Here is a 25764-nt window from a genome sequence, read left to right as displayed (position 1 = left end):
ATACAAAAGTGTTATTTTTATTTTCTTTATAGCAACCTGTGGATTTTTCCAATAAGCAGGTTCACTTTTTCAGACAGATCTGATGATGATGTCTCCTCAAAAGGAATGCATCCAAAGAATGCAATTAAAATCTGTTCAAAAGCTGTAGGATTGGGGTATCTTTTATGGCAGTAAACCCAAAGTTTCCTGCTGTAGATAGTCCCAATTAATTCTTCCCTTTTTTCCTTTTCATTGCTTTCCATTCACCTTCCTGTGTAGCAAGACTACCAAGAAGCTCTTTTACTTTTCTTTTTCTGGCTGAATCTCTGTAAAACAGTCAACACAAAATATTTCAGATAGATTGTATTAGGGAAAATAAGTAAGTATATTTAGACAATAATTATTAATTTATTAGAAAAAACCCCAACTCTTAAATTTCACCAACACACACTTTAAATAAAAACAATCTGCATATTCTTAAACTAAAGAAATGAAACCGCAAAGTTGAAAACATTTTAAATTATCTCTACTGAAAATGTTTGGTTTTCCCCAATTTGTCCAATTGTATTTATTTTAGTATGGTTGATCATTATTGTCAGTCTTGGCACACAACAAAGAAATCAACACACAGCAGAACAACTCCCAAACTGCTGCTGAAACAAAGGCTACATTACCTCTCCATGATTTCTGAAAGTTGCGTTCTAGCCAGAAACTGGTTATCTTTCCGAATCTCACGAATGGCTCCTTTAAGCTCACGTTTATGCTTCCGAATCAACTGCTTTCTTTCTTGCTCCTTCTTGCTGCCTCCCTGCTTTCTTCCAAACTCTAAACTGAAATGAGAATGTATGTGTGAGCACAGAACACCTTAACAAAAACAACTTTTTCATGTTTATAAGGAGTGAGTTTTTGTATGAATATTAACTCAGTATTACGATTCCTGCATATTATATGATTAACTTGAAAAATAAGGAGCTGCCCAATGAACAAACTGGAAAAACACTCACCAGAGTGTTTGTCGTCATCAGGCAGACAACAAGCAGACAACATTTACACTTCAATCCCCCATATGCAGCCTGCATTTTGAACAGACTGAAAAAGCTAGAGTAGAAGAATGAAAGACATCTGGAGAAAGATGGAATCTCCCAATATATTTTAAGTTTTTGTAGACCTTCTCTGCAGATGAATTCTACAGAAGAAGTCTGATCAGTTACTTGAGGCTAAATGCGTACAGCAGAGGAAAGCTGTCCTCTTCAATTACTAAAACAAATAAGACAGACAATTTATGCCCCTGTAGATAACCAACATGGCTAAATAAGTCAGCAGCCAATATAAAGCAAACTTCCTGAATCAGAATACTGTCTATTATCTACAAAACCAAACTAGTGTTATTAAAATTTAATTCCAAAACAGAATATAAAAATGCACATGGTCATTGCAAATTCTGTAAAAAAGGAGAGGAAAAAAAACCCAATGTTTTTTTGTCATTGCTGCTGTTGGAAGGCAGAAAGCTGGTTGGTTTGGGGAAAGACAGGAACGGGGCAAGTATATTTAAAGGTACACTTAGTCTGACTGATTATTTGTTATGATCTGTGATGTGAAGTACAGGAATAGTCTGCCTTATCTTTTGTACTGGTGAAGCATCCCTCAGTACATTCCTGATTCATCCTTACCTTCATATAGTTCATATACATATGAACTACTCACTCTAGTTCTTCAGACTTGAGTGCTTGGCAGAGCATTCAGTAAAGCACTTGACTAGATAATAACAACCTCTTTTCATCTTGAAATTTATGAATTTACAACTGATTATACAGGCAAGAGTTGACTTCCAGTGCTATTTTTTCAAGAAAACAATCTTTGCTCTATTCCTTCCTTTTTCTTTCCCTCCTTACCACCCAAATAGCTGGTCCCTTGTGATTTGTGCACAAAGTCTAGCAGAAAAACAGTTATCTGGTTTATGTCCTGTTTTCCAAATCCTTCTAGCTTGCTGAAAATCTTAACATTTAAACGCACTTTTCCTTTGCATCAAATGTTGCTTTACTTACACTTTCACAATTTTAGGTGTATACTGCTTCAATGGCACTGGCTTCTTTTTCTCACATATCAATGGGGTATAGTGTTTTACTTTGTTCTCTAGCTCTTTCAGAGCACTGTGATACCATTCCTGAGAATGCAAATCAAATTAAAACTTTAAAAGCATATCAAAGACACCATAATTCACAAACTACTGTAAATTGAATCAACAGTAATGTTCTCCCTCTAAGTTCTTTTTCTGGGTAAAATCATTGCTATTCATTAGGACATTGCTAACACTGAAATGCTGTAAGCCTTCCAGGCTGGATAATTTTTCAACACTTTTGGAAGTCTATTAAGATGGTATCACAGACAATCAGAAAAGTCTGCAGGTAGTTTCACCTAACAGAGGAAGAGGCAAGACTAAAGCCAATTTAACTCAGACTCTGCCTTTCTGGGGGGCATTTTAAGAATGATTGTTCATTTTGTGTATTCTGATGGCAAAAAATATAAGCCATTTTGCATCATTTATGTTACAAAATCTTGTTCTCTAAGGATATTTCATGATGGCTCTTTGAGGAGAGGACAATTCTGCTACATTCAGAAGAGACACATTCAAAATTTGAACCTCATTGCTAGAAAATAAACAACCGCCCTGTTTTAAGTAAGGTAGCTGACCAGGCATTATGTTGTTAGTTTTACTTACACAGTTATAAATACTACCTCATGAATTTGGCACACGTATTTGGTTGTACCAAGGTCTTAGATTCATTACAGAAGTACAAGAGCAACTGGATGATCAGACTACTGTTCTTACAAATTAAGTCACTCGTGGACTGTTACATTATTACAAGCTAAGTGCTAGTCTCTTCAATTAGAGGGGCAAGACAAGATACACAATGAAAAAATATCTTTTCTAAACATTCTCTGCTCATTGTTTTTTCAACAGAAACATCACTGTGATTTTTGAAGAGCACAGAAGGCAAATACCTGACCCTGGAAAAAAATCGCACTGATGCTTATATTTGTTTTTTGTTAGTTTTTTATTAATAAAACAAACATATAAATTATTTCATTCCTGAGGAACACATACCTGCATTTTTTCAGGATATTCATTCACTTGCACATGTTGTGCAAGGAGAATTCTGACAGGATGCATTATTTCATGGAATGATGGTAAAGACTCATACAGAGATGCACATTTTTTAATAAGGTCAAAACACAGGGCTAGACATGATAACCTGTTAATGCACAAAAGAATTAACAATTTCACTTGCAAAAACTGTAGTGGATTTTCAAATAAAATGAATCAAATTAATTAAATTTGAGAGTGCTAGCAGCATCTATTATTAAGACTGCTTGACAGAACCAGTTACAAGGCTGTTTCTAGTTGTTAATTCAGACGAAAAATTTCACTCTGCTAAACAAATACGCAGGAAATCCAGCAGCAACTAATCTTTATGTCAGTGCACAGAGCACAAGCCAGTATTGTGTCTTTGCCACTTATGTGGAGTAAGAAGTTTTTATACTGGTTCTACAAGTGTTCTGGTATTGGTTCTGAAGTTCTAAAATTTCACTGAAACAGAATTAGTAATTTTGGTTTGGGGTTTTCTTTTTGAACTTCATAACAAAACACTTACTCATCCCTGAAATGTTATAACACATCTGCAAGGTGAAGAATGAGGCTGAACATGGTTAATGAACATGTTTAACTATGGTCTTTCCTTAACTTCGGTGTTTTATTATTTAAGTGACACTTTCTAACATAGTCTTTGTATGTAAATACAGTTATTTGCTTCTGAAGAGATTGACAGTTCAAAGTACTGAGTACCTCCTCTATCTACATCATCCTCATCAGTTCACAGTTATACTGAAAAGGAATGGAAGGGCTGAACACTCCAACAAGCGCCCTGCATAAAGTTCTGGCAAAAGATTAGCAATTTCATATGCTGCAGAGTAGCACCATAAAAATAAAGCAGAACAACTCACTACTCCTATTTTTACTCCCAAAGAGCACTGTCATTGAGATTACCCAAAAGATGATATGGTATTTCTTCTGTTCACATTTCCTACATACCTGATATGATTAATTTCTGTTGTGCTGGTTTCCTTTAATCTAGTCGCAGTACTTAATGGCAGATTTTGCTTCTGCCAACTTTCCAGATCCTTCTTATCACACACCAAAAGCAGTTCTAAATTTTTCCCTACTGGTGTAAATGGATGCACTACAGTATAGCCTAAAAAACAAGAACAATAATCATTAAACAAGATCAGTTCTAAGCATTCTTTCTGAAAGAAGAAAACCAACAACTCTTTTTACGTTTTCAATCATAGTGCCTTAAAAAATACTTTATCAGTATTAGGTTTGTTTAAAATAAGGGAAAACACTTGAGCATGGGTGCAATCATAGGTTAAGTGCTCCAGCCACAGCACCCAAGTCACAGAAGGCAAAGGCAGGGACTTGGAGAATGAAGTACTGCCCACCACAGGAGATCAGCTTCAAGACCATCTGAGGACCCTGAAGGTGCCCAAGTCCATGGGAACTGATAAGATGCATCCATGGGTCCTGACGGAACTGACAGATTAAGTGGCTAAGGCACTCTCCATCACATTTGAAAAGTCGTAGCAGTCTGGTAAAGTTCCCAGTGACTGGAAAAGGGGAAAAATAACCCCCATTTTTAAAAGGGAAAAAAGGAAGACCTAGGGAAATACAGGCCAGTCACTCTCACCTCTGTGCCCAGCAAGATCATGGAGCAGATCCTCCTGGAAACTATGCTAAGACACATGGAAAACAAAGAGGTGACTGGTGACAGCCACCAGGGCTTCACTAAGGGCAAACTGTGCCTGATAATTCTGGTGGCCTTCTACGACGGGGTTACAGTGTTGGTGGATAAGGGAAGAGCAACTGATGTCATCTACTTGGACTTGTGCAAAGCATTTGACACTGTCACGCATGACATGCTTGTCTTTATACTGGAGAGATGGATTTGACGGATGGACCAGTCGGTGGATAAGGAATTGTCTGGGTGGTCACACTCAAAAGAGTTGTAGTCAGCAGCTCAACGTCCACATGGAAACCAGTGACGTGTGGTGTCCCTTAGGGGTCCTTACTGGAACCAGCATTATTTAACACCTTTGTTGGAGACATAGACTGTGGGATTGAGTGCACCCTCAGCAAGATTGCCAATGACACCAAGCTGTGTGGTGCAGTTGACATGCTGGAGGGAAGGGATGCCATCCAGAGGGACCTTGACAGGCTTGAGAGGTGGGCCCATACAAAAACTCATGAAGTTCAACAAGGCCAAGTGCAAGGTCCTGCACATGGGTAGGGGCAATCCCAAGCACAAATACAGGATGGGCAGAGTGAATTGAGAGCAGCCCCGCAGAGAAGGACTTGGGGGTATCGCTGGATGAAAAACTGAATATGACCCAGCAACGTGCGCCTGCAGCCCAGAAAGCCAATCACATCCTGGGCTGCATCAAAAGACATGTGACTAGCAGGTTGAGGGAGGTGGTTCTCCCCCTCTACTCCACTCTTGCGAGACCCCACTTGGAGGACTATATTCAGGTCTGGGACCCTCAGCATAAGAAATACATGGTCCTGCTTGAGTCAGTCCAGAGGAAGCCCATGAAGATGATCAGGGGGCTGGAGCACCTCCCATACAAGGACAGGCTAAGAGAGTTGAGGTTGTTCAGCCTCAAGAAGAGAAGGCTCTAGGGAATCCTTAGAGCAGTCCTTACTTGAAAGGGGCCTACAGGAAAGATGGGAAGGGACTTTTTTAACAGGGAGTATAGTGATAGGACAAGGGCTAACAGTTTTAAACTGAAACAGGGTACAGTTAGGTTAGATATTAGGAAGAATCTCTTTACTGTGAGGGTGGTAAGACACTGGCACAGGTTGCCCAGAGAAGTTGTGGATGCCCCAGCCCTGGAAGTGTTCAAGGCCAGGTTGGATGGGGCTTTGAGCAACCTGGTGTAGTGGAAGGTGTCCCTGCCCATGGCAGGGGGGTTGGAACTAGATGATCCATTCTAGGATTCTAAGTATGGGGAGAGAGAAGACATGTAGTACATGTCTACCCTGTGGAGAACAGGATGCACAGTTAAACTGTCAGTGAGGATGGAGTATCGGATATGCTCAAGATGGACAGGCAGGAATAGGACTTTCCTATGGAGTTACAAGTAGAAGGCTTTTACCAGAAAGTGGTCAAGCAGCACAGTGAGCTGGAGCAGGGAGAGCCCACAGTTGCAGTACATCACTGAGCCTGTCCTGTGACCTCTCAACACGGGCCCTCAGATGCCTCTCCCGCTCCAGTTAAGTAGTATTTAAACAGGTATAGCATGGAACACAGAATATATACTGGGGCAGGGCATACAGAAAACACTTATCACTGTGCTTCTGATCATAAGCTGATCTGTGAAATGGTACTTATAGAGCAACATGAAAGAAGCATCTGAGGAATTTCATGGCTAAGGGAGAAAATAATTTGCAGCCTTTGTGCTGGACCTTTTGTTTTTTTCCTTCGTCTTTGTTTTCCTTACCTCCTGCAAGCTTGCAATGGAACTTACTTCAAAACTTTTTCAAACTGTAAGTTAAGATTATTTACATGCTCTAGAATCTATACAGGGCTCTTTACAGATAGTCCAGAAGACAGTATGTTTAAATAATGATTCATAAGGTTTGAGACTCAAAGTTGTGAGAGATTACAACACACACAAACATATGCAAAATCAGGAACTAAGGTACATGAGTTTTATTATCTGCTTTACTTGCGAGAGGATAGCAGATATCATTAACAATTCCATTAGCTAAGGCTATCAACAATGACAATTCCTTCCCACTCCCTCCACCTCCAGCTTTTCTCCTTTTTTTAAGGTAATAGTCTCTTATGAAGTTGTACCCCATATAATTTCTTCATGTCAGAGATTTATGGATCAAGCTCATAAGATGAAAACAGTAAGAGTTCTATTTTCTGATTCTACTTACTGTCAAAACTGAACCCCAAGAAATTTTTTGGTGTGACAGTAGATCAACATTCCAGAGAACTGGATGTGTGCTCATTTTAAAATATTCTGTGTTGACAGTCTAACCATCACATTTATCAGCAATACTTTTGATAACTTCAAAACCATCAGTATTGACTGAAAAAATCTTGAAGAGAACACTGTGCCTCTAACATACCTTTTATTGAACTTTTCCTCACTGCTAACAGAAACCAACACCATACAAATTTAACTAGTGCAAAATCATTAAAAATGGTTAACACATGATCATCAATTACCATTAAATACTTTAAAATATTTTATCTGATTTTGCAGAATCCTATATTTTAACTGCACCAAAAACTTCTGTAGATCAAACACTCCCAAGAGATTACAGAACACAGAAAATACTTTAAGTGCTATGTAACCCACCCACTCCATAACCTCTTCCCACTTCCTTCTAAGAGTTCAGCTGTCTATGTTCTGAGAATCCTGGGTTTAGCTCTGATGCAGCCCAGCTGTGTAACCTTGGCTCACACTTCAGAGGAAACTGCTAAGCTGTAAGAAGCAGCTGGGAGAGTCTGTAGGGTACAGCCATACAAAATAATAAAGGTGAAACTGCAGTGCTAAGCTTGTTAAGAAAGGAATCATTCGTAGATCAAAAATTCAAAATAAAAAAATGCCAGCATGAAAAGGCATAAAAATCCTTAAGGGTGGGGGAGGGGCAAAGAGCAGGGAGCTGCAAAGCAACCACTCAGTACTGCAGCAACAGAAGCTGAACCTTCTTCACCAGACTGATGACTACCTAGAGAACACAGACTCTTCAGGTGTCTTATCAAGAGTGACAAGTGTATTATTATGTAGCCTATAGATCATTAAATCCCAGATGTCTTGTGAGTTTGCCAACAAATAATTGAATTTTTCACTTGAGAATATCCTGCCTGCAGACTCTTCTCACACATGCTAAGTGACACTCAGAGTGACCTGGGCAGAGATACTAACACAGGAATTAGTTACTATGCTCTGACAAAGCTCCTCATAAGTGAGTAATTGTCACTAAACTTGTCAACAAAAAAGCCCCATATCTAGAATAACTTTAAAGCTAGAAATGAATCCAAAAGAAAAAGTTGAAGAAAGAGAAAGACTGGCAAAAATTATTTGCTAGCATATGGATCAAATTGAAAAGATAATTTTATTCTCCCTGTTGTCTACGCAAGTTGCTAAGTTTACACAGTTATGTTACAGCACAGACTAATCCTACTTGTGGCGATAGCTGCCCTCTGTTACACTACAACAAATCTATGTCAAATAAATAAAAAGGAAGAACACCAACTTTGAGATATAATTCTTATTTATCTCAGCAATAAGGCTATTAGCTGAAGAAAGAGGGTATCTGCAGCATTAGCTGCTGCCTCACTGTGAAGATCCAGGGTACTCATCAGGAATCCATTAGGGACTGAATTTCAGAGCACAGTCCAATCACATAGTCTATTTAGAACAACAATATTGCAAAAATACTGCACTGTGGGTAACATGACTTCATTTCCTTCAATAACTGCAGTTCTTTCCTTCCTGCGAACAACACTAGAAGAGCTAGTTCATAACAAGGTCCCCAAGAATCAAGGTTGTGTATGGCTAACCTAGCAGATGATTTTGGTCTTTTGTTCAAAACAATAAATTCAATGTGAAATATTCTTATTGAAATTTAAAAGATAAATCCTAATACTAAAATTTATTACTCCTTTACTCTAAACAAACTCACCCTGGGCCTGTTTTTTGGGTAGAGATATGTGAAGTACTCCAAGAAGAAAATTGATGAGTTCTGGTACAAATCGTCTGGAGAGAGATACATATTCCAGGAACAAACAGCATACAAATAACCCTTTAATCACATCTTGCAATGTTGTGACGCGACACTAAAAGGGGAAAAAAAAGCACAAAATATTAATAATTAAAAGTCTATACATCACAAAAAAGCAGAAATCTCCCAAAAAGCAGAAATAATTTAATAAGTTGTATATATTTAAAATCTGTAAAATTGCACCCTTTGGACTCACTTTAAAAAGATACTGGTTTTCCCTTGCCCTCACTAAAGAGTATATGCAGATTGAGTAAGAAGTCTGTCAGAACTGGTTTAGCCACTAGAAGGTGCTAAACCACAAACAATAAGTTCTTCAGAAATGAACTAAGGAAACGTATGGCTCAGAGCAACTTGGATATCTGACAGTAATAGAACAACTAGCTCAAGACTTTTGAAACATATAAACAGGATATTTGGATAGAAAAATAAGGACATATTTTAACTGCACTGCAATGCACTGCATTAGGTACATTTTCAAGGAAAACAAATACTGCCAATTTTCAAGTAAGTGTCTTCAGTAGGAACAAGTTCAATATATGGAAGAGAAATCACTAATGAATTATTTCAGACTGTATCAGTCTGTTCAATTAGTCCTACATAATTTGTCATATAAGGAATTCTTGTGTGACAGCTTGAAAAAATGATTAGATATGGTTTTTTGGGTTGTACTATACTCTGCAAGGGTTTTTTCCTCTTCACTTTTTCTTCCAATTACTATCTGTGACTATACCAAACAAAAGCTGCCTTTTCAGTACATTTCCAATATATACATTAATGCTAACACATACATTTGGAGTCCTAGGAAGAAACAAGGAAATGAAGTTATATATTGAGATACAACATCACAGACATACCTTAGTAAGTAGCTGACTCATGTACATAAAAGCAGGTGTTACAACTGGATGCCAGAAGTCAGAAGTTGGAAACAGCAGGGATGTAATTTTCAAATAAATAAGCTGATAGCACATAAAACAGAGTAAGGCAAAATATAGTTAAGACATTATTCCCAGGATCTTGACTTTACACATATGTAACTGATGAATGAGCAAGGCCATGCAGTAGTCTAAAAAATACTACAATATAAATAATTTTGAGAAATCTGATATGATACAGACCTATTTGAGATGACTGTTTAAGTTACATGAGAAAATGGAACATACATTATAGGTCTAACATTGCATTAATTCAACAAGGCAGCTGAAAGAACAACCAAAAAGGAACTATGCCTCCCAACCCCATTTACTCCATAAAAAAACCTGACCCCTTGCAGTCCACCACAATCCCATACTCTCACACCTCAAACAAATGAGCAAGTGGCTACACTTGCTGAAAGGTGTCACAGGTCCTCAACACAGACAATTATGTGACCAGCATCCTCATGCACTAGCATACATAAAAAAATAACAGTTGCAGCCAAAAGAACTAAACAGTGATTAGGTACACTTTTGCTAAAGGGGACTTATTAGAAAGCTACAAGTGACCTCCTGTCAAGACCATAAGGATGTTAAACATCAGTTTCAAGGTAATTCTGAACATTATCTAAGTGGATACTTACACAGTAAGCTAGATGCAAGTAAAGTTTTATTGTTTCAGCTCTGTTTCTCCCTATGAGGTTTCTGTCATAAACAAATATTCTCCTGAACTGTTCTGGGTACTAAATACCACAGTACAAATTTCAAGTTAGATTAACTATAGGCACATATAAGGTCTACTAACACAACCAATCTAAGGAACGTTCACTTAAACAAGTGCTTTGAGAATGGGAGAGTGATATAATTCCACCCTAAAAGATAATGATGGCTTGAAACCAGGAAAAGTCCACTGAAGGGAATGGAAGTCAGAAGTGTAATTGGTGTCATAAGGGTGACAGTGACAAAATAAAAATAGAAGTTTAAATCTCTCTACAATACATTTCCTGCAAAACCCAAAACATCCTGAATAAAGACTCTTCAAAAGAACTCAATATAAATATTTTCCAAACTGTTAGAACCAAGTCTTCTAAGCAAATTCTTCAGTCTATTTTCTTTCAATAGTCTAATTATTCCATTAGGCAGCACTGCTCCATCAAGCTGGGAGACAGAAAACAAGTAGCTCCCTTTGGATTACTGACTTATGGTTTGTCTTTGAAACTTTTTACTACAATAAACAAATACTCCTTTCCCACATGCTCCATTCTTGAATTTCCTAACAGCCATTTACCTAGACACTGAAAAAGGAGTCAGTTCACATTTAGCATAGCCGCTGAAATTTTGAAATATTACTAATATAAAAAGGAAAGGTCAAGTCTGAGTCATTAATTTAGCAATTATGATATATAAAGTATATTAAAAAATGCTGTATTTTTATACCCATAATAATATTTCTTTGTCACTTTTGTTAACCTAGGAGATAGTGCACTTCTACGGAGCACTTTTTTTTAAACATTTGCACTTAACACAGTTAAAGAAATCAGGACATGACTGACAATATCACTTCTTCCTAAAACTACCCATTTAAGTTTCATCGGGAAAACAAAGAATGTTCTGCTATGAAAACTGGAGTGGCAATTTTAAGGTATTTTCCTTTTATTAATATCATAGAGTCGCACTTCTATTCTGAAGAACATGTCGGGGGGGGGGGGGGGGGGGTGTTTGTTTGGGGTTATTTGTTTGTTTCTTGGGATTTTTTTTGCTGTTGTGGGGGTTTTTGTTACAATTTATCTCCAGAGAGGCAATTTAAAATATTGAGAAACCTAAAATTACATACTAATTCATTACATACTTTGAAATATAAAATTAAATTTAATGTAATCTCGCATTTACTGGCATTTCTGTACTAATGGAAAGAATGAGAGATTTTCCTAGCAGTATGCATTCGTTACCATGTCTAAACCTGGAAATGTTGCACGGCCTTTGACTTCAATTACTTCTGCCATATCATGTGCAGCGTCTCGAAGGATAAACTTAATGCTGTCACTGGCTGCTTCAGGAAACATCTGGCAAAGATTGTACAATGGCCTATTAACAAGAAATGTAAGTCATAATCAAGTTACACCATTGATGTTAATAAGAACTGATTTTTAAGCACCTGTAGGAAGATTTCTTGTGTTCCATCTACATTATAATAATAACAAATTCCCTGAAACAAGTATATAGATTATTATTGTAATAATTTTAGTTTACAGAGACATGTATTTTTCATTGGGCCTTGCGAGATAATTTTTGATTTGGTGGTTTCTAAATCTTAATTAAAAAATAATTAAAAACTTTTAAATACATTCCCAAATCATCTGCTATGGTTAAAACATATCCTTCTGATTCTCCTAACTCTACATTTTACTGCACTGAGGTATGATGGCACATACTAGGCAGCCCACTACTTTAAATACTCTTAGGCAATGTTAAACAACATGCGAGGCAGCATGTGGTTAGCAAAAATTGTTACTGAAAACAAGAAAAAAACACACACAAAGTTAGGTCAGCTCCTGGCCTATGGTTAGTGCCTACAGGGAGATGTAGTCAAGAGTCTGCATGGTCAGAGTTTTCCCAGTATTTTCAGTTAAGAATGTCTGTAGTGATATTAATAAATCCCAGTTCTAGAAACAATCAAAATGTGTTTACACTTTTTTACAAAGCCCCAGCATGTGCAACAGTATCATCGGGTCAGTGCTCTTGCTGACGAACACAACAGAGCAAGTAATGCTAAAGCTGCACATAACAGATTTTTTTAAAACTTATTTACTTTAGCATAAAATAGAAGACATATGCTGAAAGCTACATAAAATAACTCACTGAAAGAAAGCTGTCTAGCCTGCAAAGTCAAGATAGGAATCACAGACTAATTTTGACTGGAAGGGACCTTTGGAAATCATCTGATGCAACCCCCTGCTCAAAGCATGGCTAACTTCAAAGCTGGATCAGGTTGCTCATGGCTTTGTCACATTTTGTGTATCTTCAAAGGTGGAGATTCCACAGCCTCTCTGGCAAACTTGTTTTAATGTTCAGCACCTTCGCTGTGAAGATTTTTTTTCCTTACATCTAATTGGAATTTCCCGTGTGGCAGCCTGTGTCCATTGACTCTTGTCCTTTGCTGTATACCTCTGAGACAAATTTGGCTCTCTCGTCATTATAACTGCCTGTCAGGTATTTGAAGACAACAATGCTAAATTGACAACTTCCTGCAAAGTGTTTATTTGGAACTTCTGTATGAGCTTACTATAACACTCTTTAATTTCATTTTCATCTAGTTCCCTGAATGAATTCTCAGAACGGAAACCCCTGGAAAAAAATCAAAGTTGCAAAAGGAACTGCACACCATCATTGCAAAGCTTGAAATCCTTAATCAGCAGCCTAAACAGCTTCATATACAGAAGTGTGCATACATACACGCTATTATTTGTCTACTACCCACGAAAAGCACTTTGCAGTTCAAAAATTACATTCTGAGGTTTTGAAAATGTCTTAGTACAATTAATAGCTCACCAATACATGAAACAAAGTTAAAACACTATAGAGCTGCAGAGTTACCAGTTAGTTGCCTACAATCCCTATAGAACTATTTGAAACAAACAACATGCTAAATGCTTTACCCTAGGTAGCTTTTCTCTTTAAATCATAAAGGAGCAAAAGTCCATAGGATTTATTACTTACAGGACTAGTTTGTCAATTGTTCTGAGCTCTGGTAAATCCAGAGTTGCTAACTCCCCAATATACTCCAAAAGAAAGCCAAACAATTTCTGCAAGAAGCATAGTATGTTAAAATTATTAGGATTTTTTCTTCATTGTATTCTTAAACAGCATAAAAGAACAGTGATACGGAAGTTAGAAAATGAAGAGTGATATGTTGATTCTACTGCTACTTACAACATAGAAGCATGTATGTTTTATACTGCTTCCTGAATACTTACTAAAACTCACTCTGGAATTCAAAGTTAATTTTAAACTTAAAACAAAACAAAACAACAAAACCTCCATACTTCCAACTTTGCTTTGTTTCCTACTGCAAGGCTTGGATGATTGCATTTCTGAATTCTCTCCAGTATAGTAAGCTGTTGTTCTATTGTTCTTCCAGCCAATAAAGACTTAAATGTCTCATAGGACTCAGGAACTAGAAAGTAAAAACAAAAATTGACCAGGCAAAAATCTCAAACTTAACATACTTAATTCAAGTGAACATCTAACAAATTTCCCATTTGAAAATGTTATTATTCAGGAAAAAAGATACCATACAGCTTTTAAATAATCAACTTTTAAACACTAGTAACCTATCAGCATATATATAACATTATATAGATGAACATAAGTGAGAAAGTAATATAAATCTTTTCAAGTTATTAACATTCAATCCATCCTGTATTTGTTGCCTAAGCTGCGCACAACTATGTTGACACACACAATGCAGAACTCAACTTAAGCACACATTCAACCATAAATTTACCATAATGCAATCAGCTCTATGTTTAATTCATACCTAACTAGCTTTTGTATGAAGGATATTAAGAAAAGTAAGAATCTTGCCACTAATAGAAAATAATTAAACAAACAAACAAAAAAACAACCTGGCATATATTTAGTCTTTTGCATAAGTCCACATGCTAGAAAACATCCTAACTGGTTACATTTTTTGAGTTATTTTAACGTGACTGCTTTCTGGTTAACACAAAACCTGAATGCAATTTAAAAGGCTTTGTGTAATAAGTTATCTCCTTTTGATGGAAAAATGCAAGCACAAAAGGAAGTTGTTTGAAAGGTTGTTTAATCTTGTGACAGATACTTTTGTTAGAGAAATCTACACTAGGACAACAGTTAGATGCATTATGTACTTAATATTAATGAATATTTTGTGTACTACTTGAAAATGCGCCTCCTCCTTCCTCCTAGGCACAGACCCAAAAGGAATCAAACTTTGAGTGTCTAACAGTACTGCGATGTTATGTCACAGGGATTAAACCTCAGAATCTTGCTTCTCCGAGCATCTTCTCTGACAAAAATGTCAGTCCAAACACTAGAGAAAGTAACCTTTTCTCATTTAAGTATAGATAATAGACTACTATTCTGGCTTCCCTTATGCAAAACACTAGAACTTTGGATTCAATGTGTTAGTGGCTTTCAGAAAGGGTACAGATCTCTTAATTTTTCTCCCCAGTATTCATATTTCAATTCTAAGGCTGCTTGGAGGATCAGAAACAGCCCTGGCATGAAACAGATCTGGTTCCCATTGCTCATAGTATGGCTAGGGCTGATCACTAAGAACAGCAGTAACTGACTACTCTTGGAATAGTAGAAGACAGCCTTGAAGCAAAATTTCATTGATGAACAAGAATATGTAAGATCTTACAGGGCAGAGATAGAAACTGGTGATAAACCCCCTGAAGACAACTGAGATCTCTGGATCAGTCCTTTGCTTACCAGCAAATGTATAGGGAAGCTCTGATTTGGCAGCTTCCATTTTTGGATCTAGTTCCTTCACATTCTGTGATTCATTTTCATTTGTCTTGTGTTTTTTCTGTTCTTTATTCCCTGTAGCTTCTTCTTCGCTCTCAAGGTCAGATTCAAGATCTGAGTGGCTATCTGCAGCAACATCCTCCTCATCTTCATTAACAGATTCTTCTTCACTTTCTTCTTCATTTTCGTTATCTTCCTTCCCACCTTCCTCCTCATCTTTTTCCTGCTCTTCATTTTCAATATTAATTTTTCCATCCTGTCAGTAGAGAAAATAAACCAGCTAAAACACTGATACAAGGGACAGCACCTCACACTGATAAAGGGAAGGCACCTTGCAACCATGCAAAGCTATCATTAAATACACATGAACAGGTTCTGAGCCTTGCTATGCCGACCAAGCAGTGAATGGCAGCAGCGCTGGCCAAGAAGGGATACTCTCCTTAGAGAGAACATGCATACAGATATAAGAATAGCAGGGTATTTCCAAGGGGCTGTAAGAAACTGGAATAATAGGAGGTAGTATATGAGGACTAAAAGAATCAACACAGAAGTAAAAACTAGTAGCAGATGATATGAAAAAAAAATTCAGCATCACTTACAGAAACATTCTTGGTTAAAAATAATACATTCCTTCTATGTATTAAAACAGCACATCAGATAAATATTGGTTCCCATCCTTATTTTATTAATCATCAATTTAAACTCACATTCATTCACCATTTGTATTCTCCCCCTTGAGGACAACAGCAGTTCCCTTGCTACTTACATGTGAGAGGATAAGAGGATCAGTATGCAGACGTGTGCACCACAGTCAGGGTGACTCACTACACCAGCTTTAAGGTTATATTGCTCCGCTACCTTAATCAAAACTACTTCATAGGGGAAGGGTTCTTTCAGAAACCCACTCATCCTCAGGCTGAAATTTGGTGGGAGCCATTTCAAATACAGCAGGAATTAAAAAAATGACCAGAAGTGCTAAAGCCCTCTCTTCAGCCCAGCAGGCTAACAGCATAGAAGGCTACTATAATAGCAGGTGTACAGTCAGTAGATCGAGGGAAACAACTATTCCCCTCTACTTGACACTTTTAAGACCACATAGAATACAGCATCCAGTTTGGGGCCTTCAAATACAATAAAGACATCTATAAACTGCAGCAAGTTCAGCAGAAAGCCACCAAGATTGTCAGGGGGCTGGGGCACTTGCCCTGTGAGGAGAGGCAGACCTGGGCTTTTTCAGCCTGGACTAAATAACCACCTTCCAGCACCTACAAGGGCAATCATTGAGAAAGCAGAGCAACACTCTTTATCACAGTCCATGGCAAAAGAAGGAGAAGCAACAGGCCTAAGTTGAAACAAGAGATGTTCAGAATGGATACAAAGAGAAACTTTTTCATGGTAAGGACAGTCAGTGGAACAGGCTGCCCACGGAGATGTGCAGCCTCCATTCTTGGAGATTTTTCAGGAACAGACTAGATAAAGCCCTGAGGAAACTAGTGACTTTGTAGTTGACCCTGCTTTGAGCCGGAGGTTGGACTAGAGGTTTCCACAGACATCACTTCCAAACTGATTTGCCTATCTTTTCAGAACTCTGAAAATTATGAAGTTTTAAACCTTACCTTGTAAGACAATAAATGCCTGTCATCTTTATCCAGGATAAAGCTGTCAGCTAGATCATCAGCTGATATGTGGCTGGGTTTCTTTTTATTCACCTGTTCATCTATTCCACGCATTCGACGTAGTCGATCTGCCTGTGTTTTAGAAGAAATACCGCAAACAGATGTTAGCCATCTAGATCAACCAGGTAACTACACCAGAATGGAAGATCCCTCAAATACTACAGCTAAGAAAATCAAAGGAAAAAAAAGTTAACTGGGATTAGTCAACAAATTGATGAAAAGAAAAAACAGAAACTTGACAAATTATGGGCAAAAGCTGATGATACCTTATTTTTTGTGGGGAGTGCAATCCAATAAGAGTACATAGACAACTGGATTAACTTATTTGGAAGGCTTTAAAACTGGCTTTATCAGAAGCATTATGCTCTCTCATTTTAAAATTTATCTGTCTTGCTTATGAGACAATGTGTCATTACTAGAAAATGTTAGCTTCTAAAGTGTTTTATGACTCTGCAGTGTTTATCTGTGTTTCCCATATGTGTAACAAGTTTGTGGTAAACACAACCATATCCTAAGATTTTTTTTAAGACATACTAAATTTGTAAATAACCTCGATGGGTAATATCTGAACCAATCATTTACAAGAGGATTTCCACCTGGGCAGCAACCTGAAGGAACTGAATCCCTGCAGACCTAAATGTGTCCCTAGTATACCAAAACGAAAAGAAAAGAAAGGAGAGAAACATTTACCACATTATTCAATCTTTCCCTAAGACCCAGAGCTCCATGTAATATAAAGAGCATGCAACATTTCCCAAGAGAATCCTATTCTTATGCAAAGCAAAGCTATATACCTGCTACTGCTGGAAGACTCTTGCAACACCAGAAGAAAACAATAAATGACTTGCCACTGTATTAATTCAACTGCTGTGCAACACAATGCTCCCCCTTACTTACTGAAAGCACCCCCTTACTAAAGCACCTTTCAACTCTGAATAATTTAAAACATTTAAAGGCAAATTAAAGTGATAGCACATTTTTATTGAAGAAAGATCAACTCATTTCATAACCTTCAATAGTCACATACTAAGCCTATGTTTTTTATTGTAATATCAGATTGCAAACAAAACACAAAGAGAAGATTTCCTGAATTCACCCTCTGAAGAATTGCAAGTTAGTGCAGCTACTTTCAATCTAAGGTCAAGCAATGAATATAAGTGGTCACTCCCAAAAGACAGGCCACAAAACAATCTAAAGCCATAAATGGTATACCTCCAGCTTCTGGAGTCGCGCCTGCTCCTCTTTTGCCAATTCTTCTTCTGTCTTCATCCTTTCTGAAGGTTTTGCTTTCATCTCAAATCCAAGTTCTCGAACAATCATATCATATTCATCAGGCTAAAGAAATATTTATATAATTGTTTATTATCCTAAGTTTTATTATTCTGCTTTGCTGCCCCCCCCCCCCCCCCCCGCCAGACTAACAGCTAAGAAATAAGACTTTTAAGATATAAGGAAAAGCCTGTTTCCAAAGAAAGCTGCAAGAACATTCAACTGAGTATTAAGACAAGGAATGGAATGAACACTTGAATAGAAATTATCCTGGAATTTCCCCCTCCCCTATTTAACCTATTATTTACTTACAACTGAAAAACTTACAAATAGTATCTAAAATAAAAACTGGTTTACTTATTAATTGAAAAACTTTAAAATACTTTTTATTAATAAAATACTATTTTCTCAAAAAAGCAGCTAGAATTAATAAATTTATAGTTTACATTTCACTTCATACTGTCAGACATTAGCTAAGTCTTTATTATCTTAGTTACACAGATGTCTACCTTAAAGAAAAGAAAAAGTGATGCCGATATTCAGTGAGTTTAAGGAGCATACTTAGGAAAACAGTCACTAGCAGAGATTACACTGGACTTGCGAATAGTCTTCTTGATACCTGCTTAAGTCGCTAAACCATACAGCTTCTCTAAAATTCAGTTCTAGGAATTTTTCTTCTTACACACAACTAGATAATTTTCTCCAGTTCAACATTAATGTTATAGAGCATTACTAATTCACACTTTGCATCCTTGATAATTCTTAAAATGGATCCACACATATGAAGCAAGGGAATCTAATCTTCCTTTTCAGCAAGCTATGATGACAAAATCTTTGTCTAAGATACCACACTACCAACATACTAGAGTATTCAGCATGTTATGGAACATCTTAAAAACAAAAATCAATACATCAGAATATGAATTTTTGATCCAGTATCTTCTGTTTGTTATTTGAGATCAGTTTTAACATAAAACCAGTTCATTATTTCAGTCTTTCAAAGACTGAATTCTACCACCAAAGAATAAATGGAAATTCACAATGTTCTGCAATGTAATACAAAATTTCTACAAGGAAAAAAAATAGCGCAATGTATTACAATACCTATTCTTAGATTTAAAAGTTCATTTCCCTTAGTAAAAAATATGAATGATAGAAAAAGCTTTGAGACCATAAGATATCTCTACAAAATTTAAATATTTTCATTCACTTTTTGTACAGACAGTATCCAATTTACAACAAGGAAATGTTTGCTGTCAAATAAAAGTTGGTTTATCCAAGGAATGCTGCAGAGGCATTCAAACTAAGTCAATCTTCTCAACAATTTTAGTTTTTCAAGAAAATGTATTTGTCAAAAATAAGCTGTAGCCAACAGTATTGTTCAACCTGCAACCTCTCCCAGATTTGGTAACCAATGAAAAGCAATAGGCAATTAAAATCAGATAAGTTATACAAAACCTTATATTCCTCCAACTAACCAAACTGTCCTAAAACTGTAGCATTCCTTCAATGTGAATAGCAGGCAACATTTTATTTCACAAAGAGATGAAATTTGCCTTATGCTTCAGCGACTACGAGTCAAAACCACCAGTTATTAGAGCAAAAGAAAGTAGTCTAGCCAAACCTTACCTTGGGTTTTTCTACTTCTTTGTCCTTTCTCTCCGACTTTGGGGTTCTGTGGGCAATAAGGGTTTGGATTTCCTTCCAGTCATTGTCAAGCTTTTCTGTGAGTTCTAATGCACTTTCTCTCCGAGTTTGCCTCTCTTGCTAGAAAAACAAAACAAAAACAAATGCAGCAGTTATGTTAAGATGAACATGACATAGCATTTACAGCATAATACCAAAATGCTGTCTTTAGCAAATGAATAATTTTAAATATTTAACATTTTAAAGGTGTAAACATTCTTCGTGGAAAAAGCAGTGTAGAGTTATGCTGAATGGCACATGGGTTGCATACAGAAAACAAGTCAGAAGTCAACAGAAGGGGAGATTTGGGGATACAAAAAACCCAGCAGATATTCAAGCATATCCTAAAATGCCTACAAAGTCAGATGGACTTTACTCAAGGAGCTTGCACTCTTCTCCTAGACAGCTATCTCCTTTGTTTTCTGTGACACTACTATTTTATTCTGCAAAGACAGAAGTTGTGACAGCTGCTTAATCATGCTCATTTATAGTTCAGGGCTAAAAACTCACCTTTTCTTGTTTAGATTTGGCTATCATCTCTTCTATGAGTTCCTTCCTAGATTTAGGTTTTTCCTCCTCTTCATCTTGCTGCCCACTTGATGCTTTTTTACGAAGAAGGCCTCCACCCCCTCCAAAGTGAGCAGCAGTTAATTCAGCTAGGAAAAAAAAAAAAAAAGAAAAAAAGAAAAAAAGGAAGTAAATTGTGAATCCTTTCCAAATCCATACAGAAGTGCTAGAGTGCTGCTGGGACAGTATCTCCCTATTCTTTGAGAATGGGAGCAATTAAAACTATTGAATCAATCATGTGCTATTCCCATCCCTATGGGAATGGCCATACCAAACCAGATTGATGCTAGACACATAATTTATGCTCACAAATATTTTGTATAAGGTAGGAACATATTTTTTTTCAATATTTTAACTAGTATCTAGGTGCAGAGGTGCAAGAAAGCAACATGAGAACTCACACTTCAGATTCTGCCCAAAGGGCTCGAAATACAGGTACCTATTGTATGCTGAAAAGCCCATAGATTAAAGAACCTTGCCAAGTAGGTAGTACGAACTTAACATCTGCTAAAATCCAAAGAGCTGTTCTGTGTGTGGTTAAGAAGTAATCAAATCTGTCTTAAACTTCCCAATCAATTACATAATATTCTTTTTCATTAAAAGACAGCACTGAATGAATGATGTACATGTACCAACAATAACACCAGCAGTGGGATGCTAGCTGACATGTCTTACCTGACAGTGTTCCTCTTTCTTCTGTGTCACTGTCACTATCAATAATATCATTTAGTTTTTCAATTTCTGCTAAAGATTGGCCATAATGAGTCAATTCCTCATCTTCATTAAGATTATAGATATTCTTCTTTCCATAATTTTGCTAAAAATAGTAAAACAAACCAATTAAATAAAAAAAAATTTTTAGTTCCCATGCAACAGATTAATAAAGCCTGTATTTTTAATGCTAGTTGAGGAGATTCTTATTCCAATATTCTGCTGGAACAGAACACTGGAATAAGAGCACTACTGGACCAATACTTTCATTCAGATACATTAAACCTTAAGCGAGGGAGTATGATGTCTCTCTTATTCTTATGTACAAATGGAGTAACTCAGAAAAACCAAGGAAGCTTAAGTTTTAGCTATGTATCAGTAACATCAATTCTTCCTTACTACATTTCATGCCTAACAAAACAGACTTTAACCTATAAACATTTTAAGTAGAATATGATATTACACTACTCAGTTCTGGATACTTGAGTATGATGAGGCAGAAAGAACAGTACTGCACCTACAACTCACATTACAGAATGACAGCAAGTTACAGAGTTCTTCTAGTCAGCAAATGAAATGGCTGCTGTTCAACAGCTGTACTGGAATCTCAAAGCATACTTGAGGGTGGTTGCCTTTTCCTAATTCAATTCCCAAATCACAGTAGTCAAAGCAGTCAAAGAAAACCAAGCAATCAATGAATCTTCTTAAAACTGTCTTTCCTGCATATCAATGCTCAAAGAAATTTCTGCTTCAAAAAGTTGTCTTGCAAAACCAGAAAGTTTTCATGAAAAATTTTGCATTCCCACAAAAAATTGCTTTTTCATAAAAGTTCCAAACATATAAAATCAAAAGGAAAGCATTACCCTGCAAAACCCTTTTGTGCTGGTTTTGCCTGAGATAGAGTTAATTTTCTTCATAGTAGCTAGTATGGGGCTATGTTTTAGATTTCTGCTGAAAACAGTATTAATCATACAGAGATGTTTTCATTATTGCTGAGCAGTCCTTACACACAGTCAAGGCCTTTTCTGCTTCTCACCCCACCCCCCACTAGCAAGTAGGCAGGGGGTACACAAGAAGTTCAGAGGTGACACAGCTGGGACAGCTGACCCCAACTAACCCAAGGGATATTCTAGACCATATGACATCATGCTCAGCATGTAAAGCTGGGGGGGGATGTTCAGAGTGATGGCGTTTATCTTCCCAAGTCACCGTTAGCCGTGATGGAGCCCTGCTTTCCTGGAGATGGCTGAACACCTACCTGCCTATGGGAAGTGGTGAAATAATTCCTTGTTTTGCTTTGCTTGCGTGCGTGGCTTCTGCTTTACCTACTAAACTGTCTGTATCTCAACCCACGAGTTTTCCCACTTTTACCCTTCTGATTCTCTCCCCATCCCACTGTGAGGGGAGTGAGCGAGTGGCCACGTGGTGCTTAGCTGCCAGCTGGGGTTAAGCCATGACACCTCTGTGAAGGTGGACACTCCCAACCTAAAAAGTCAAGTGTTTCTTGTGGTTTGGGGTTTTTTTTGATTGTTTGTTTTAAATTCCTATACTTTACCTGTCTTTCCAAAGTGAATCGTCTGATCATCTTTTCCTCTGGACTTATTTTGGTGTTATATTCACCAATACGTTTATCTTTAAACACATTTGTCTTTTCCCTTTCTTTATATTCCTTCAGTAACGTTTGGGTACGCTAGAAGGAAAAAAAAAAAAAGATAAAATTAAAACCCAAAGATAACAACTACTTTAAAAGCCAAGGCAAAAAAGGCTCCATGGTATCCTGGCAACATAATCTAATTTATCAGAATGAAACAAAAGAGAAGGAAAACGAGAAAAGAGATGGGAAGCTCATACAACATATTCAGAGTCATTAACTTCTCTTACAAGCTGCCCATATGAAGGTAAAATATGATACACTGTGTCCCACCTTTATTTTATCACATATAAAAACTCTGCATTGCCACTGAAGAATTCCAATTTGTCTGAAGCTTAGTATACAAGAATAACATATTAAAGAAAGCAAAAAAGCCTCAATGTCAGCTGAACCTCTTTTGGTCTTGTCACCCACGACCTAAAAACCACTCCAAGTGGGTACATACATTTAAGTCTCTGCTTTAGTGTTGAGCACAGGGAGATTATGCATCAAAGCAGTATAAGGAAGTTTAGCAGACCTATATGAGGTAGTATGTGCTGTACTTATGGTACAGGTAAGGAGACAGGTTTACTTATCAATGCCAGTGAACTAAGTACTGATAAGCATTTGATTTACCTTACTATTGAATAAAACTCAAAGACCTTAAAATGTGATATTAAACATTCATAAAGTTTTCTAAAATCTGGACAAACAGTAATGAAGACTGAAAGCTAATTTATACTTTCACGCTGAAGATATATAGTTTCTAAAGAAAGAACATGCTGGCTGTGTTTAGACTGAAAAAAATCCATGTTTATTAAAACATGTTAACTGATTATTACGGAAAGGTACTGTTGCTATTCATATTACCATGAACTCACAGACTGCTGCACTGAATAAGGCTGAGTTTCCTACAAGAGGCCTCTGCAGCCTCTCTTGAGCATTCACAGCTTTCAGGTGCCTCTGTAACCAACACCAGAACTCAGGCTTAATTTTAATCTACTACTGTGCCAGTTCTACCTTGTATTTACTTCTTGCACAGAATATATAAATTATCATGCAGCTTAAACACTGTGCATGAACTTTAATATCTCTTAATACCTTGGATATGGAAAAGTACTTTTGTTTATCAATTATTTGATGTCCTCTCTCATTGATTACTTTTACTGATAAAAACATATGTAATGCATCACCTCTCACAATGCATGCAAAATGATAAACTATCCATTTCCTTTTGCTGAACTATTTTTAAAAAGAACTTCTCTTTTCAGTAAGTGCTTTGAATTCTGTTTTGACAACAGATTGTATGTAACATGTCAGAGAGAATCTCGGGGACAAACTTGCAAATTATGCTTTTCTCAGCTTTAACAGAATCTAGAGGTTTTAACTTGTTTCCTGGTTTGTTTGAAGGGATAGATCATAAAAAATTCCAGGGCTTCATTCAAGGATAGGGTAGGTTGCTGGAATCCCAGGTGCAGAGAACACCACAATGTTCTCCCTTATGCATTACAGGTTTTGGTCAGGTAGCTAGTGATGTTAGTAGAGAAAGAAAGAGAGGCAATTTTAAAACAGTGTAAGGTTAGAACGATTTACTCTCCTTAAGTTGTACGGTCATTCTTATGAAAGCAATGGGGACAGATCATTATTTTGCATCCCAACATACTTCTACAATGTAACTATTTAACCAGGACACAAACAGCCATCTGCATGTTTTCCAAATCCATGGTAGTTTCTTTGTATCTACACATTTCTCACTGCATTCAGACCTTAGTGCCTGTTCAAGCTTTCAGTATTACAGCAACGTTGCACGATTATCAAGAAGCTTAACATCCTGCAGCAACCAAAACTGACCAACATAAGAACACTTGTAACCACCTGCACTCTGGTCCAGTATTTGCTTTCTGACAACACGTGCCGTTGTATTCCGGACCTGGGTAATTTGAAAAGGCAATATTCTCACACATGTGATAAAGAAGACTTGCACTACTGAACCCTGAGCATTGCAATGGAGGGAAACCTTTTCAGCAGGCTTTTCATCATCATCTGAGCAATGCGAGGTGACCAGCCACTCCTCCTGTGCATGATGGAAGTAGTCTCCTCTCTCACCCGAGATGGCTCCGTGCTTACCACCTCTCTCTACCACAACTACATCTACAGATGCCATCCTTCCTCCTAACTCCCAAATGTCCTCTTACCTTCTTGATGGCCTTGGACCGTGAGACACCAGGCAGCCCCACATCATTCTTGGTCTTCCTCCCCAAGATGTTAAACTTCTGCCTGTTGACCTTCACCTCAAAGGGGTTGCTCTTGACCATGGCCATAGCTAACTTCACAGGGCCCTTGGCTGCGGAGGGCACCGAGACCTTTCGCTTCCGCTTAGCTGCCTTCCCCATTTTTGGTTTGGCTGCCTGCGTGGACGCTTGTGGGGACGGAGAGGCTCAGTACTCACTCAGCGTGCGGGGGCCGGGGATGGAGGTGCAAACAGGGCGAACAAAATGGCGCCCAGGCAGGGGGGCAAACCCGCCCGAAGTACCCCTCGGGCCTGACCACTGCCCTCCGACCGGTGCCAAGTCGCCCGAGAGCTGCCCCCGAACCCCGTAAGAGCCGGCGGGGGGGTGGGAGGGGGGGCACAAAGCGGCGCAGAGGAGGGAGCGGAGCGGTAACACCGCTCCCCCCAAACCGGCGTGCCCCGGCGCTACCACACGCGTTTCGGCAGCCTCGCACCTCTCGCGAGAGCTTCGGCCACCGATCGCGAGATTCGCCGCTCCTCTTCCCCTCCCACTTTGGGACGAGCCGGGGGGGGAGGCCGGGAAAGGCGTCGCGCACTACAACTCCCAGCAGGCCTCGCGCGGGCAGCGCCGGCGTCTCCCCGGCGCACGCCGCGCTCTGCCGGCTGGGAGTTGAAGTCCCCGGGAACAGGGAGAGGGCGGTGGCATAGGAGCGCAGAGGCGGGGCTGGCTGAGGCGGGCG

The 25764-nt window shown here is 38.0% G+C and overlaps 1 protein-coding gene across 2 annotated transcripts; it reads right to left on the bottom strand.

Moving 5' to 3' along the window:
- Nucleotide 1: 1 nt before the first annotated feature.
- NOP14 (NOP14 nucleolar protein) lies at nucleotides 2–25517 on the bottom strand. Of its 2 annotated transcripts, XM_049792081.1 has the most exons (18): nucleotides 24990–25517; nucleotides 22720–22854; nucleotides 21129–21270; nucleotides 20397–20542; nucleotides 19830–19967; nucleotides 18144–18266; nucleotides 16872–17003; nucleotides 15220–15511; nucleotides 13788–13918; nucleotides 13462–13547; nucleotides 11694–11829; nucleotides 9688–9789; nucleotides 8735–8888; nucleotides 4070–4229; nucleotides 3086–3233; nucleotides 2025–2143; nucleotides 654–809; nucleotides 2–305 (listed from the first exon to the last, which is right to left on the bottom strand). In XM_049792081.1, the coding sequence occupies exons 1-18, from the start codon at nucleotides 25185–25187 to the stop codon at nucleotides 206–208; spliced, it is 2598 nt and encodes an 865-aa protein (XP_049648038.1). In that variant the 5' UTR covers nucleotides 25188–25517; the 3' UTR covers nucleotides 2–205. The 2 variants fall into 2 exon arrangements, 1 of the variants encoding a protein (XP_049648038.1); XR_007504619.1 differs by lacking the exon at nucleotides 2025–2143.
- Nucleotides 25518–25764: the final 247 nt, after the last annotated feature.

This window comes from Accipiter gentilis, chromosome 3 (genome assembly GCF_929443795.1).
Source record: "Accipiter gentilis chromosome 3, bAccGen1.1, whole genome shotgun sequence".
Lineage (NCBI taxonomy): Eukaryota > Metazoa > Chordata > Aves > Accipitriformes > Accipitridae > Astur > Astur gentilis.
The sequence above is the reverse complement of the archived record's forward strand: the minus strand, read 5'-3'. Positions and strand labels throughout refer to the sequence as shown.

Bases quoted from the DNA above. Each gene is read 5' to 3' on its own strand.
- NOP14 (XM_049792081.1), bottom strand. From the start codon at position 25,187: ATGGGGAAGGCAGCTAAGCGGAAGCGAAAGGTCTCGGTGCCCTCCGCA. The intron at 13,548-13,787 runs GTATGGAGGTTT...TGCTTCTTGCAG, and splicing joins GAAACAAAGCAAAGTTGGAA to AAATTGTTTGGCTTTCTTTT. The intron at 306-653 runs GTAATGTAGCCT...ACTGTTTTACAG, and splicing joins CTTTCAGAAATCATGGAGAG to AGATTCAGCCAGAAAAAGAA.